This window comes from Melanaphis sacchari, unplaced genomic scaffold (genome assembly GCF_002803265.2).
Source record: "Melanaphis sacchari strain LSU unplaced genomic scaffold, SCAv2.0 Contig31_pilon_pilon, whole genome shotgun sequence".
Taxonomy (NCBI): Eukaryota; Metazoa; Arthropoda; class Insecta; order Hemiptera; family Aphididae; genus Melanaphis; species Melanaphis sacchari.
In genome coordinates this window covers 4,295,515-4,311,827 of record NW_020271193.1, presented here as the reverse complement: position 1 = coordinate 4,311,827, position 16,313 = coordinate 4,295,515, and the positions used below count along the sequence as shown (strand labels likewise).

At 26.7% G+C, this 16,313-nt stretch overlaps 1 protein-coding gene across 4 annotated transcripts in view; it reads left to right on the top strand.

Annotated features, from left to right (window-relative positions):
- Positions 1 to 1,802: 1,802 nt before the first annotated feature.
- The window catches only part of LOC112596296 (zinc finger protein rotund-like), a 163,150-nt gene continuing 148,639 nt past the window's right edge, over positions 1,803 to 16,313 (top strand). For 2 of the 4 annotated variants that reach the window (XM_025341891.1, XM_025341890.1), the window contains exon 1: positions 1,803 to 2,402. In XM_025341891.1, the coding sequence (XP_025197676.1) occupies positions 2,247 to 2,402 (156 nt within the window). In that variant the 5' untranslated portion in view covers positions 1,803 to 2,246. Of the gene's footprint in view, positions 2,403 to 11,055; positions 11,133 to 16,313 lie in introns of those variants that run through there. The other 2 variants (XM_025341892.1, XM_025341894.1) reach the window with 2 other exon arrangements.

The following is a 16,313-nucleotide window of genomic DNA, read 5'->3' as shown; positions in this document are numbered from 1 at the left end:
AATGTAAATAATATGTGTATTGTATATATTTGCAAAATGATAAATTATTTTTTTAATACTATATGTCTATTTATTTATGAAAAATCAATAAACACGATGATATTTGTCGATCTTCTTGCCTCCTAGAATAAATTGTTCTTCACAATAAAAATTTCTAACCACACATACTTGGTCGATGAATCTATGTCAATATACTCTATCATTCTTTAATTTTTATATGTGTCGCATCGTTATCAACAAAACATGCATAAATATAGACTTTATTATTTATACTTACATGTTTTACATATTTTTAATTAGGTACTTATATGATTAAATATTTCTTTAAATAATCGTGGAACTATACAAGCCTGTTATGTGCGAGCTCTATTTTATGCTTTCCTGAATCTATCTTCTTATGACATTTAATATAATTGGCAAATTAAGTTTTGTGTTTGGATAAATTAAAAATCTTCCACAGTTCCAATAATGGTTACAATTATAATTTAATTTCAGTTTAATTGACAATATGATAAAAATCTACTATAATATTAATTTAATCATCTTTAATATATAAATTTTAATATTGCGTTAAATACGAAATTAACGACGTATTAAGTATTGCTTATTATGTAATTTATTTATGAGTGGTCCGAATTTGAAATTAAAAGGATTGTAGGTGTATAATACATAGGTTAGTTAAAATACATGGTTGTGCTACAAGGTTTTACGAGTATACTATGTGTATAGGTGACAGACGCGTATGTTGTAGTGTAATATTGAATCTAATCTATTAGCAGTAAGAACGAATTTTTTTCGTTAACACCGCAAATCACACAAAAACTGTTCTGTACATTGCGCGACGACCAGCGGTATTTTCCGTTTTGTCGGGTATCTATACAACGTAGTTTGGTTGTTCGGTATAATATATAATAGGTGTAAATATATATACAATTTAGATGCGCATAAAAAAGAATGAAAACATTTATTCTCATGGACGGTGGAAAAAAAAAGTAAGAAGCTTAGCATCACACTATCATCGACTGAAACTGAAACTGCAGAAGTAGGCGGAGCAACAGATTAGACGGGTGTTGGGATCGTAAATTAATTAAAAGATTCTTTCAAGTCTGGTCTCGGCGAGGTAGGTTTATAATACGTATCAAGTGTAATAAAAAAAAAAATAAATAAAAATAATAATAATAATAATAATAGTAATAATAGTAACGAAATAAACAAACAAATAAAAAACAATATTATAAATATATATATATGTATAGGCATATAATATGAGGCAAAAAATGGCTGTCGCCACCACTGTGTATGGGTACCTGTTACCTATATGGTTGTACCTGTATTTATGTATTATATTCACTGTACAACGTATTGTGTGTGCCCAACTCCATAAGTTCGTTGCGGCTGCGGCGGTGGCAACAATATATAATACACATACTATAGGTACGAGAATGATGCCCTTAACCTTGGCGCGCGTATCACACGGTAATAGTAACAATAATCGCTGCGTTGTCGTGCAAGTAGGTATCTATATCTTCTAATAATAATATAACGCGCGCGTATCGCGTCCGTATCTTGCAGTGCCGAGTGCGTGCGCCGGCGACCGAGTGGGTACGATACGACACGACGGCCCGAAGACGCCCCCGCCCGCCCCCCGCCAACCAAGTGTTGGGTGTATCTGCGGGCCGGGCCGGCGCTCAACCCGCCGACGACGACGACGACGCCGCCGCCGCCGCCGACGCCGCCGCCACCGCTGCGGACTACGACGACTAACTACCACGACGACCAGTGATTGCTATTCCGACCGCGGTCTGTCTCTCTCCGTCTAACCATAACAGCGGTCCGTGTACACCGCGCATCGCTCCCGTACAATACACACGGCAGTGAGCAGTTATCGCCGGCCCGCCGCCGTCAGGTTTAACCCCACGTGATTTTGGCGCGCGACCGTCGAACCCGGCGCGATCGCCCCGAAACGCGAATATTAAAAATTTTTATACAATCGTTATAATAATCGTACGCCAAACACACTATAGTACCGATCGTCCAATATTTATTAGTGTTCGCACAGCGACACGACCTCGGTAACAAATACAGAGGTAATCGTCGTCGTCGTCGTCGTCGGTGGTGTTTTTTTTTTTTTTTCGTTTTTTCGGTTTTCCCCGTCGTCCGCGTAACCGTGCCGTTTGTCGTCCGTTCGCGTTCCGCGTTTTCAAGCGCGTTTGCCGGGTCCGCGCCGTGGACGATTCGCTTGTTTAATGTATCCGTGGTATCCGAGGGATACGGCCGAAGTGCAGGTGTGCGCCACAGGACCGCAGTCGTCCGGCAGCCCGACGTCCGCCACGTCGCCGGCCATCAAGAGCGAGAGCGGTTCGGCGTACGGCGACTGCATGGATTACGCACTACACGCAAAGGTGAGCGAAGTCTGTTTATTTTCTCTAATTGCCTATACTACGATACGAGATGACGAATACCTGTCATCGGCTCTGCGGCGTAAGTCGATCGTTGTTTGTAATGCACAAAACCATCACGGTTGTGTCGATTATACATACAGGCACTTCACTATTTCGTGCAGTGATTACGAGCGCGAAATCGCGCGGAGTGTAACAGTAGGGTAAAAAATAAAAAATATGGGTCGAATAGTTTTAGTAGTTTGTGAGATGTTAAACAACCAAGTTCAACGGTGGACTTGTTATATGGGTCTTATTTAAAAAAAACAATTGTCTCCTAAAAATATTATCCTAGAAAATTGCTATAGAGTATAGATACATTCGTAAAAAGTGAGACAAAAAGTGCTCATTAGTCGGGTCAAAGGGTGAGTGAGCTACTTGGTTTATACAACTCAATAATAGACTATTTCGAAACAAATCGCGGACAACTATATTATTGGGGTTTCATATATATAATATTGCAGCGCTTAAAACGACTTTTTCGTATACCAATTACGTCCAAAACATTTATTGGTCGATAGATCAATTGCGCTCGGTATTTGTTGAAGTTATAGTCCGATAGTTGTACTCGGTTCCTTTTTATGGTTGATAGACCAATATGTGTATTAAATAATAAACACTGATCATTTAAATTAAAAATTTGTGAAAATATTTTTTTTATTTTATTCAGTATTATTTTAGTTTTTTCAAATAATAATATATTAACGTATAATAATGAACACTTATAATAAATTTAGCTAAGATAAATTAATAAATGATAATTTTACATATACAAGTAGTTATTTAAGAGTATATTATGTGCTACCCTTTAATATTTTAAACAGTATTGCTATATTGTTATGTTACGAAATTATTAATTATAACGAAAATTTGATTTTGTCCATGAGGTTTCACATAAATTCATAATTGTGTATGAATAGCATATTAGCATTTCATAAAAGTTTCAATACTGCATATTAGCTATGACTACATAAGTTTTTCAATTTCAATTTTTTTTAATACGTATAAATTATGTATTGTGTAAACCAATTCAATGTCAAAGGTATTACATTAGTTAAAAATATATTTTTATTATTTTTATTTGATACTAAAAAATAAGCGATATAAGGTGTGTAATTAGTATAATGATATTTATATTTACTATATACTAGTTATGGTAGCTTGAAATCCTTAATGAATAATATACCTCGTCACCTTGCTGCACTGTACTTTACAGAACGTAATCGGTACGTCTGTCAGGATTATCGGCGATTCTAATATGGTCTTAATCGTCTCCCTTCAACCCCTCTGGCAAGAAGACCGATATTATTAGTATCGGTAAATATGTCTATCTAATTCCTCGTTTAATATGATCTATAATAAATGATATAATATGATGCTTCTGCACTTAATATCATCGATCTATAAACCTACTCACGAAGGCGACTCTACTCGATCGTGGTTAATGTCATAGCGAGGACACTAATTCAGTCTCTCCGCATAATCTATATGCGTATTGTAATATGATAACAATAATTATAATATATTCTTAACTGTAGGCATTTATGTCATTTGTTATAAAGCACCATATTTTGGGGAGGCAATTGCTTCTATAGTAACAAATTTTAACTGTCCCGTAAAATATTTACGTAATTTATTTATAATCGTAATAAAAAAAATAAGATATAACTTAACTATATTTTGATTTTATCGTTGATGAATTTTGTTAATTAATATTTTTATTTTGCCCAAAAAAAAAATTTTAATGTATTAATTAATTGTATTATGAAAAAGTTTGAATACACGCGGACTTGATATCGCGACCGATTTTCATTCTGATAACAATAATATCTAGTTGATTTCGTATGCCATATAAGTGGTTTTATTACGTTAATTTATAAAAGTATCCCATAAGATGAGGTGTTTATTAATATCTTATTTTTACTATATCGCCTCACCCTACTAGGTATATAAATTATTATGTGGGTAGTACCTGATCCCGATACAAGAGATGCGTCAGCGTTCTGTATTATTACGTTGGTTATTACACGACTATATTATATCTACACTATTGTTATTGTATACGCTCTGTTGTTGTTTTTACACTTTCGTTAAAATATTAAATTATTCAATACACCACAATAATAATAGTTTGAAAGAATTTGTTTTTATTTTCATTTGATGTACGATGCAGGTGTAATGTAAATATATCATATTAATCGTATATTATATTATAAGTGGTTTCTTAATTTTTAGACATATTATTTATTATGGGTTTTTTGTGTAATATTTTGAAAGAATTTATAATTTAGTGCAAATTAGGGGTTTGATTTTAATGGTGAATGTAAGTTTTTATACAATATAACGGATAAAAGGAAGTCATAATAATAATATGTTTGTTTCTATTTTCTCTATGAGTGTATTTTTTAGATAATGTATGAATACAATAATTTGGTAAAATTGAAATTATATTAGTACATTTATTCGGTAAGAAAAATGAGTGACGTACATTAATTTTTTCACAGCGATAAACTTATAAATTTCTTAGTAAAAATATATTATTCAGTCTCAGAATAAACTTGCGTCATATAATATGTAGTTTATGTGGTTAAAATAAATTAAAAAAAAAAAAATTAATCAATATGAAATTTATACTTTTGTATATTATCAACAAAATAATTCCTACATTACAATCATAAATTAGAATAAAATTTAAAAATGATTTCCGTAATTTATTTCTAAAGCTTATAAATTTTTATAATTAAATGTTTTTTTCTGATTTTTTTGTGGTGGGTCACAATTTTATGTTTTTATTTTATGCGATATTAATTACAATTAAATCGTTGTGTTAAAAAATTAACATAACTCATTTTTGTCACCACGTAGGAACTTGCATATGTATGCATGTTTTAATGTGCTAGTCTCGTCATAAGACTCATTAAATATTTCATAATTATTCTAATAGAGAATAACGATAATTTGATAATTATTGATGTTATTGGAATGCAAAACATTGAAAGTGAATACAGATCTTGAGATTCTTAATCTTATTAATATTCTTTATAAACATTATAAAGACATATAATTCAGTATAGTACCATAGTTCGATTACAATATACATATAGATATGTTATAATACAATATGTAAATTATTATATTTTATATCAATATGAATTAACTTGACGACAAATGATTAGATTAATACGGTATATTAAAAATAAAAGTAAGAATTCAGATTTAACTAATGTAATCTATAGTAAATATTTATAGCTGCATAAAAATTATGTAAAAAAATATAACTGTTGATATATTATTGTAACAATTAAATACTAATGCGATTTAATTAAACCGTAAATATAAAATAACTACCATCGAGTCATTACATTACAAATAATACGTTATTATTAAAATTATTATTATTTTAATTAATAGAATAACATGTTAAGTTACACAATAAAAATAATTTTAAAACAACGCATTACTAATAATGAAGTATTAGGGTATATCGTATATAATCTACAAACAGAATAAAAATGATACTTAAGACTTGCACATTTATAAATTTTCAATTGCTTATTGTAACTTGTAGAATATTCTTGCAATTATAATTATTTATATTCTATTTATTGGAGACATCTGCTGTTATTAAATTAAGTTTAAATGTGAAATTTTACATAAATTATGTAATTTTTTTGTTAGTTTTTGTTCATATTAAATAATAGTGTTTTAAAGATAAAACTGAGACATGCATTTAATTGATGATAATTATATGTTTTATTTTTACATCAAGTATAATTGTATTATAAAAGTTATGGAATATAATTATGATGTAAAATATATTAAAATATATTTATTATTTAGGAAACTTGAGGTATGGGTAGTCTGTATTAAATTAATTTTATCAAGTTTAATCATGCTTTTAATATCAATATAATTATTAAAAGTATTTAGACATTAATTTAAAACAATAACTCAAGAGATTATAAAACATGTTTAAATTATCCCCTATTTATTTTTGATGAAGAGTTAAATAAGTTTTGCAATTTTGTTATTGTTTATTTTTAATTAGAAACAAATCGTTATTTTTATGATAAAATTTAATTACTATATATAACAGTTACAAGTATAATATCAAATTAAATTATTAAATTGTACCCATTTTACTATTTTTTGCTAATTTTTATTAATTAGAAATTCTCGAGATTTCTATGTTACTTTGAGAGAAAACAATTTGATTTAATAAATGAATGTGTAATATAATTATTTTTCGTAAAATTTATATTTTTTGATATGTAACACTAAATACAATGATACCGCACACGGTAAGATGTTACTTACTTTATTGTTACATGAAAATTGTTACATATTTCATGATGAAATATGTATTGAATGTTACTTATTCATAAAAAATATTAAATAATTTAATGAATTTAATGTTAATAAAAACTAAAAACGAAGAAAATTGATATCTTTGTATAAATATATTAGATCTTATGAGTTTAAAAATATATATATTATACTGTATTAACAAGATTTTTGGTGATTATATAACAATGAAACTTCCTATAGACGATTGCATAACTTGATATACTTAAGTATGGCTCGTATAGTTTATATAGTATGAAAATCTTAAAATAACTTACCTAAGTCATTTTTAATTATTATTTTATAATACGTTATATCATACCTAAACAAAATATCCACTTTTGATTTAATTTTGTGAATAAAATACTCGTTTATAGATAATGGTATATAGAGGAATTTTAAGATCACAGCAGTTAATAAATAAGTTTAGTCATAACATTTGTTTTAAACATTTAAAATTAAGCATAAAAAATATTGAGTGCCTTTATAGACCCTAAACAAATTATACTACTGTCTTTTGACTGCTGTTTCATAAGTCTGTTAAGTATCTTTATTAAGTACGTATATATAATGCATTTGCATTACATGGTACCAGTCTGGGTGTTCTTGTATATTATTATATACCTAAGTTATAAATTATAATTATATTATGATCGTATTATACTTTTAAATATGTTTGAGACTTAAATACTAAAAATACAAGAGGTATTATTATAAGATATAGTATTTTAGATTCTAAACGGGTCGATGAACGTATTGATTTTTCAATGATGTATGTTTTTATTTTTACTTTTTATTTTTTTTGCGTATCATTATCACTTGAATTTATAAAAATACTTCAATTTACAATTTTTAGAAACATTTTTTAATAGAAAATTGAAATTAGTTGGTATTTTGTGAGATCAACAGTAAAAAATACTTGTTAGTGTTGCTGAAATAAACCAAGGATAAAAATAAGAAAAAATGGAAATTTGTACGTAAAACTAAATTTTTTTAAATGAAAATCTGCCATTTGATATAATTGTATTCTTAAATAGTTCAAACTGTGGCTAAAAGTTCATAAAAAAAGTTACAAACATAGTTTTTTTATAATAGGAATTTTAAACTCAGATTTGGACAAAATCAAATATTTAAACAAACAATAACAATTTCATAGTTATTTTTTGCAATTTAAAGATATTATTCATGGGTACTTGAAATTTTTAACGTATATTATTATATTTTATACACAATATGACAATATAATCGAATGCAATGTTTTCGGTAAAAATAAATTTAACCTACTGTATTAGTATTACCAATAGTAAAATAGAGTACTTAAATAATTAATAAAAATATGAATGTATCATCAAATATACCTAGTAATATAGATTATAGGCTGATTGTCATTGCTAAAAAACGTTTTTCGTACACAATGATTTATCATTGAATTCAAATTTAACAGATATATTTTACAGTGATTTACTATTCAATGACGAGATTCATTCGACACCTCTTTCTTAACAACAGAGTGGTTACCTAATTCTCTCTCTTTTTTTTATGATTAATACATTTTAGTTAAAAATTAAAATATATTAATAATTTATAATAGGGTCATTGTTCGTATATTGTTAACTTAAATTTAGTATAACTATCAATTATATCAATTAATAAAATTCAGTTACATATGCTATATGTCTAATCAGTAATTACTGTTGACACTGTTGACATATTAACTTGTCTAAGCACAGTAATAATAATGTATTATAATAACAAATATTATAAAGACAACGAATATGATTATTACCCCGAAGTTGACCTTCCGAATGACTATTAACATCAATATAATAAGGTTTGTCTATAGAATGATCATAGCCGACAAATTGTTCTGTACATTTGTATATCTGTCGATATTATCGGTAAATCGTTTTAAACCTTCACTATGTTAATTATCTTATTTTGTATGCTATTGAGCTTTGGGGGTTTGAAAACTCGAAACAAAAACCGTTTATAGAATGGAAGGCAGTTGGGCGTCGGCTACCAAAACCAGTTAATTACAAAATGAGAAAAAGTATTTTTATTTTTTTAATTCCGATTTTGATCTCGCCTAAATGCCTTTTAGGCTTATTGCTGTCGACTAGATGCTATAGATATTTATTTATTTTTTTATCGGTGACGTATCGAGATTTTATAAATAAGCTTAAAAACCCATCGATTCAGACACCCTTATTACAACATTTTAACTTGACAACTTTAAACTGAAAATAGGACCACAAATCTGTAACACACTATTTAGGTATAATAATGTTAAGTGGTGACAAACAAATACAATTACCGATAAATTAGAATTAAAATATAGCTTAGCGATAATTCTATTGGAAATCACCATAAAGTCAATGAACGTAAAACTATTTAAACTTAACATGGTAACACTAAATAAAAATAACATCAACATGCCACTTATTTCAATTGGGTATTGGTTTTTAAATACTTATAGATTGTATCATAATATAATGATTTATAGACTAAAATGCACCAGATTTTATCCAAACGAATTTACACACCATTAATTAATATCGCTATTTGTTTGTTGCTAAGAGTATAATTATATAATTACAAATACAATAAATTATAAAAACACAAATCTTAATGTCTAACAAAGAAGATGTATAACAATATAGTAAGTGTATTTATAAACCACACCTGTACTTAGAGTATTTCGTGGTTAAATATTTGAATTATTGTACCCATGAAACTTAATAATTATAATTTTGTATACTTAAATATGTTAGTATTTAAAAATTATTAAATCAATGTTATTTGATTATTATTTACATAGGTATATTTCGCTAATAATAAACTTATAAAATTGTAAAAATGTACTGTATTTTTAATTATATTATCAATATGAATAGTTTAATAAATAAAAAAGTTTTAAGGCACTTAAACAAAAAATAAAAAAAACTTGATTTAAAACATTATTTTAGGGATATTTACTGTCAAAAATAATATGCGATAGTTGAATTTAAAAAAATATCTTAAATATTATGACCAAGATATACCTAGTTAAATAAAATATAAGTTTTAATTATTTTTATATTTCGAAAGTAGTCCAATTTTGGTGTACTTTTTCATTTAGGAAATAGAACAATAAAAAGCTTGTATTGTTTTTTTTTAAACTTAAATCAGAGTAAAATAGTTTAAATATAAACTGTTTAGATTTTACAGTTTACGTAGAACAACGTTTAATTCAGATTTTCAGTGGATTGGTAAATATCTTGTAATGATGGGTAGTTTTTTGTTTGCATAACGTTATCTTTAAGAGTAGAAAAAACCAATTTTCAACTTTGTGAATGGTTTTTGGTATAAATTTGGGTCTAGTTAGTATTCTGGAAAGTTTTCAGTAGGTACTCATCAGTTATCAATTTATCATAATGATAGGAAAAATTAACAATTTTTTTTGGAAATAATTTTAATTATTAAACCAATTATTTCATTGTAAATCGTGAAAAATATTTATAGTATGTACTCGTATCTTTTTACTCTACCTATATTAAATTAAACATGTAACATACACAATTAGAACAAATATAATAAATAATAATTATATAAAAAGTATGTTATATTTTTCATCACATAATTAAATTAAAGTTGTATATTTCTATAAACATAAATCGTTTAACTAAAGATAAAAAAAAAATAATCAATTATTATTAATTTAGTTGTAATTTAAAATAGTTTTTTTTACATATCTATCGTATATATTTGGGTTGAAGTCAATTTAAGTTAATTTTTTCCACAGCAAAATTATCTATGAATTTTTTTCTTATGAATATTTATAGTTTTTGATCATTATTTCCAATATTATCGGTTATTGACGTGTATGACTAACCTTATAGAGTGCGACATTTGGTAAATAAATACATAGTATCGATACATCAGTACATAGTAGTGCTCTAGCCTCTCTGCAGGACCGTATCAAATAGCTTTCCAATATACGTCGATATAGACTTTGATAACCTTTTTGTCGACAAGTTTATGTGCGCATCAGGCAGATCAGCAGGTTTTAAATGAAAATCGCGATTACGTCTAAATAACCTTTTAAACCTTTCTGTAGTTCGTGTAAATCATGTAATATAGAGGCAATGTCGTTTGTATTTTGATAACGTAACAGGTCTTTTATCTATATCGTTCTCCTACTCCTTGACAAATTTTGTGTTATTGCATGCGACTAAAAAATATGAATAAAAAATTGTCATTTGTTTTTATTTTTACTGGATAGTATAGCGTTTGCACTCGTATGTGTTTTTTGTAATTTTGAAAATCGTTCTTTCTTCCGGCATGGATACGTTTTTTGATGATTGGACTAACGTGAGTAATTTACCATAAATGTTTAATATATTATAAGTAAACCAAATGCATGATCAACGACGAATAAATGTCTAAATAAAAAATAAATTCTATAAAAGTTACTGAAATAAAATAGGCAACTAAATCATTTTTATAAGTTTTCTATACGGATTGAGTACTCAATGTGGGCAAATTATTTCTTCCGAGTATTTCTGGTACGTGAAGAAGATAATATACCTAATAAGTTTACTTCTAATGTTTTACATTGTATTTTAATACAATTTATTTGTTAATTTATTAATTTTTTCTAGTAATGAAATTTAATATTATTTTAAAAGAAGCAAGAACAATTTTTCACTTATCAAGTATATTTAAGTCTAAGTAACTGGACATGGAATTGTAAATAAATTTAGGAGTTTTCGCATGATTAAATACAATGAGCGAATTTAAACTCATTTTTATAAAATTTATTAAAAATGATATAAATCTGTAAAATGAGTTTAATACGTACATCATTTTAATTTAGATGTTTTCTTTTTATCAAAAGAAGTTTAATTTTTTTTTTAATAATTGTATTTTTATATAAATTATACCTAAACATAAATTATAAATTACAAATATTTAAATAAATTCAAATTTAAAAATGAAAAAATTCCTCAACATACCTTTTACTTATAAACTATATCTAACCTAATCTTTTATAGGTAGGTACCATTAAAAACATTATTTTCATTCATGTCTTATAATAATCTTGTAAAATATCTTATTGGAAATACGTAAATAGAAAAATATTATTATACAATAAAGTTATAAAATCAATCTAATAAAAATGTTTAAAATTATTTGAAATCAATTGATTTCAATAATACTTTATTGAGAAAAAATTTAATTTTTTTAAATTTAAATAGGCAACGCTGAGTATATGATTTAATTAATTAATAAGTCTAATAATCATTATTGGCAAGACCCGAGTACATTAAAATTATAGTAAATGACTAAGTTAAAAATCATAGAATTATATCACCCACAGTAATCAGATTAATGATTATTGTATAATTGTATTAACTTGATTAAAATAAGTAATTTATAATTAAAATATACGCACTTCATAATTTCTTTATTTTGTTCATAAAGTTCAAGAAAAATCAAAATATTTGTATGCTACATTCTTGAAGTTTATTTATTTGATGGCTCTAATACAATAGTTACTATGTTTTTTATTTTAATTAAATCATTAAAATATTTAAGTAATTATATAAAATTTGAATATGAATAAATATAATAGGGGAACGTGGGGCAAAACGAGGCCATGGGGTAAAATGGGGACATGGTTAAATGTTAAGGAAATAATGAAAATATTAGTTTTTAAAACAGCTGTTTAGAATTGTTCCCTCATCCAGAAAACGTGGTTAAAGTTTAATTATTTAATTTACATTATAATATGAGTTATTGATAAGAACATGAAAAATGTGTTACCGCGACAACAGTGATATAAAAACATCTATTTTTACTTTAATTTTTTTTCGGCTTGAAAGTAAATCATTTTAACTTAAATAATTAATAATTACAGTATACGTATATACAAATAGTATTTTTATAAAAATTATACTTAATAATCGTTAGAACGTGTGCCAAAATAATCGAATAAATAAGTATGTCGTAGGGGCTGTATTTATAAATATATTTCATTTGGTTTAATAGAAAACACAAATCATAAATTGTTTAATATTACATAATTTTAAATATAACTTTTTATACCTTAACGTAAAAATAGAATTAAATATTGAAATATCATCATAATAATTAATTTACTTTATTATGTAAATTATAATCTCTGGTTCATAGTTCACAAATATAACACTGTAAAATCTGAATTCAAATCTATTCCATCGATCGTCAGTTACCCATAACGCTATTAAGTGTTTGAATTAATTGTTTTTATACTACGTTATTATTATTATTTTTTTTTTTATTTTTAATGTTCGTAATATATTATACGTTAATTTACTGTTTTTTTTCTTGTCGTGTAAATTGTTGTCCTTAATATGAACGACTTGTAGTTATGTATTTAATAATGATATTAAAGCTAACATATCATATTATATCAGTTGTTTTCAACTTTTTTGTAATTATAATACGCTTTACTGTCCATAAATTGGTCACAGAACAAATATTTCCTCACAAAGATAATTTTTCTTTATTATTTTTTTTTTTTTTTACTCCATTTTAGTGGATTTTTTTATTAATTTACTTATATTTTACTATTAGGTAACATATAAATAAATTTAATTTTTATGATAAAGTCATAAATAAAAATAGACATTCTTCAAAGATCTATCGTACATACTACCCCCTCCCCCCCCCCCCCCCCAATCGTTATTCATCATATTTTAATACAAAACACGTTTATTATTTTGATAATATTTATTTATTTTATCATCAAATTTCAAACAGAATGATAGAATCGATTATTAAAAGAAAAAAATAATATTATTATTCATAAGTACGTGGAAATATTAATATAGATTTTTTCGATAAATTTTATTTTTTACAGATTAAATTTTTGATGAAAGCCATAATTTTGTCTGATAATATTAAAACATTTTTATTAGGTACTAGTAACCTTTTTATTAGGTATTAGTAACCTTTCATATTTGAATTTAATTTCTTGAGATGCTCAAAGAAATCTATTATTATGAAATTTAAGAGGACGTCGCACCCGCATGTGGTATCTCCATCTTACATACATACAATATAGCAAATTTATGTTTAGGAAAATCCATTTTATGCTGTTATTAGCTTTAATTTAGAATAAATTTGCCTATTGTTAAACTTAAAAGTAAGGCCATCATATAGGCTTTTATTGATATTTTAATTTTTAACTAAGTTATACCTATATAAAATATTAAAATTTCAAAATTTCATAACTCACTTTAAAATTATAGTATTAATAAAAGCCTGTGGTGGCCTAGATATAATTTTTACCTCTAAGTTTGATAATAGGTTAATTTACTCTAATATTAAAGCTAAAAACATAAAATAGATTTTTCTGAATGAAAATTTGCTATGTTGTAAGACGGAGACAACACATGCGGGTGCGGCGGCCTCTTAACATAGTTAAACATGCCCAATTCTCAAGAAAAAATGTATAATTTAAATCCAGATTTTTTGAGCTAAAAATACAATAACGTAACTCTTTTTTCAAATTGTAAAGTATGGAGTTATTTTTACTCCATTAGTAAATATTTTAATATCCTTCTTCTGTGATAATATAATCAATATTTTTTAACAGCTTTAAATTATCTTTGCCTTTATTTGTTTCGACTATTGATTAACAAAAAAGAAAATTTTTGATAATATCAATGACCATATTAATATCTATATATATTATGGTAATACACGACCATCAAGTAAATAGTGACCATCTCTGAATACCGTTATAAATTAATTGAGTATAATTGTACATATATGTAAATAGTACATATTGATAATCCCCGACAGTTATTGCTATCAATTACCCGATAAAATTAATAGTATTAATAAATTAAATAATTTCACCTAATAATTTGAAGGTTATTATCAATAATATTTGGTAAAAGCTAGACTAATACTTATAGTTATCATGAATCACCATAAAATATAAAAATCAAAAGTCACGCTTTTCCATTGACATCAATAGAATCGTTCACTTGTAAAATAAAAATGAAGTAATCGTGTAACTTGCTTAATATATGCTACCTACTGGATATCCTAGGTATCTTAGAATATGAGAATTATGCTCTTATAACTATAGTATGTAACGAAACATTTTTGATTCTATTTTTTTTTTTTATAATTTCACGGAAAGCAAGTTAAATCAATTGTTTTCCTATTGTATATAGTTTCAATCATCTTAACTATAATATAGGGCTTATTACTCGATAGACAATGATTATAAAGGGGAAGAGGAAATTACTGTAATTAAAGTTGTGTGCGAGAAGATACGCGTATTAGCGCTTAGTGTAATAATATCATAATATAAATCTATAATTTATCAACTCGACGAAATGTTAAATATTTTTTAAATGATTTAAATTTAACTTATAGAGATACATATTTTTCAATAATTATTAGGTGTTATATACAATATAGTTCTCTATTTTATTTTTTTTACGAAAGTATCTGACTAAATGATTGATTCTAATATAAATACATCGATAAAAATATGGCTTGTTTAATTTTAAGTGATTAATTGTAGTGATTGTTGTTAAATGTTGTGTGTTATGAATTTTCGTTAATTGGAGGATGCACATTTTACAGCTCATCGCAATAAATATGGTTATGATCACAAGATAATATTTAGATTTTAGACTATTTCCAAATAATAATTTTAAATTAATAAAAGTTTGTATTTTTTCAATAATTTTAATACTTACTCCTATTATCACATTTTGCATTTTTCTAAGTTTATAAAAAGCTTATCTAGTAAGTATAATATGTATTCATTTTTACATATTTTAGAATCTTAAATTCATACATAAACGTAAATATTATTTCTAATTATGAGTTATAAGTTATAACCGACTTAAAAATGAAAAAAATAATTATCAAACAATAATCGCCAGCCAAATCACTGCGCATCCTCTCCGTTGAATTCGAGGTAATGAGCATATTATAATATATTATACAAAACGCTTATTTTTTCTGTCGATTGGGTTAGTGACCCTCCGACAGTGACATAACATAAAAACACCCGCGACGGCATGCATATAGCGGCTCACCTGGCGGCGGCGACTGTTCCGGATTAAACCATGGGCACGGTAGGTGTATTGGGCGTGGGTGCCCGACCGCGGATGACGGATATAAAGTTAGAAAATACGGAACTCGTGCACACGTATATACGTATAGTAAAATAGAATCGGCGGCAGCCAAATTGGAGGTAAAAAAAAAAAAAGAAAGAAATCAGAGCGTGCGAGTTATGTGGCGATGAATAAAACAAGTGACCGGGCAGGATAGGAACCGTTCGTCTTCGTCGTCAAAGTCGCCCTGCACCGGTGTTCAATGGCCCGAGGCGAGCTGGAACTCACGTGGTAGAATAAAGAGAGACAGGGAAAGAGAATAAAAAGAGAAAAGATCGAAAAAATTATATTATGGCAAAATACGGAAAGAATGTGTGCTGTAATATCTAAGTAGGTATATATTATATAGACATTTGTATTGGTT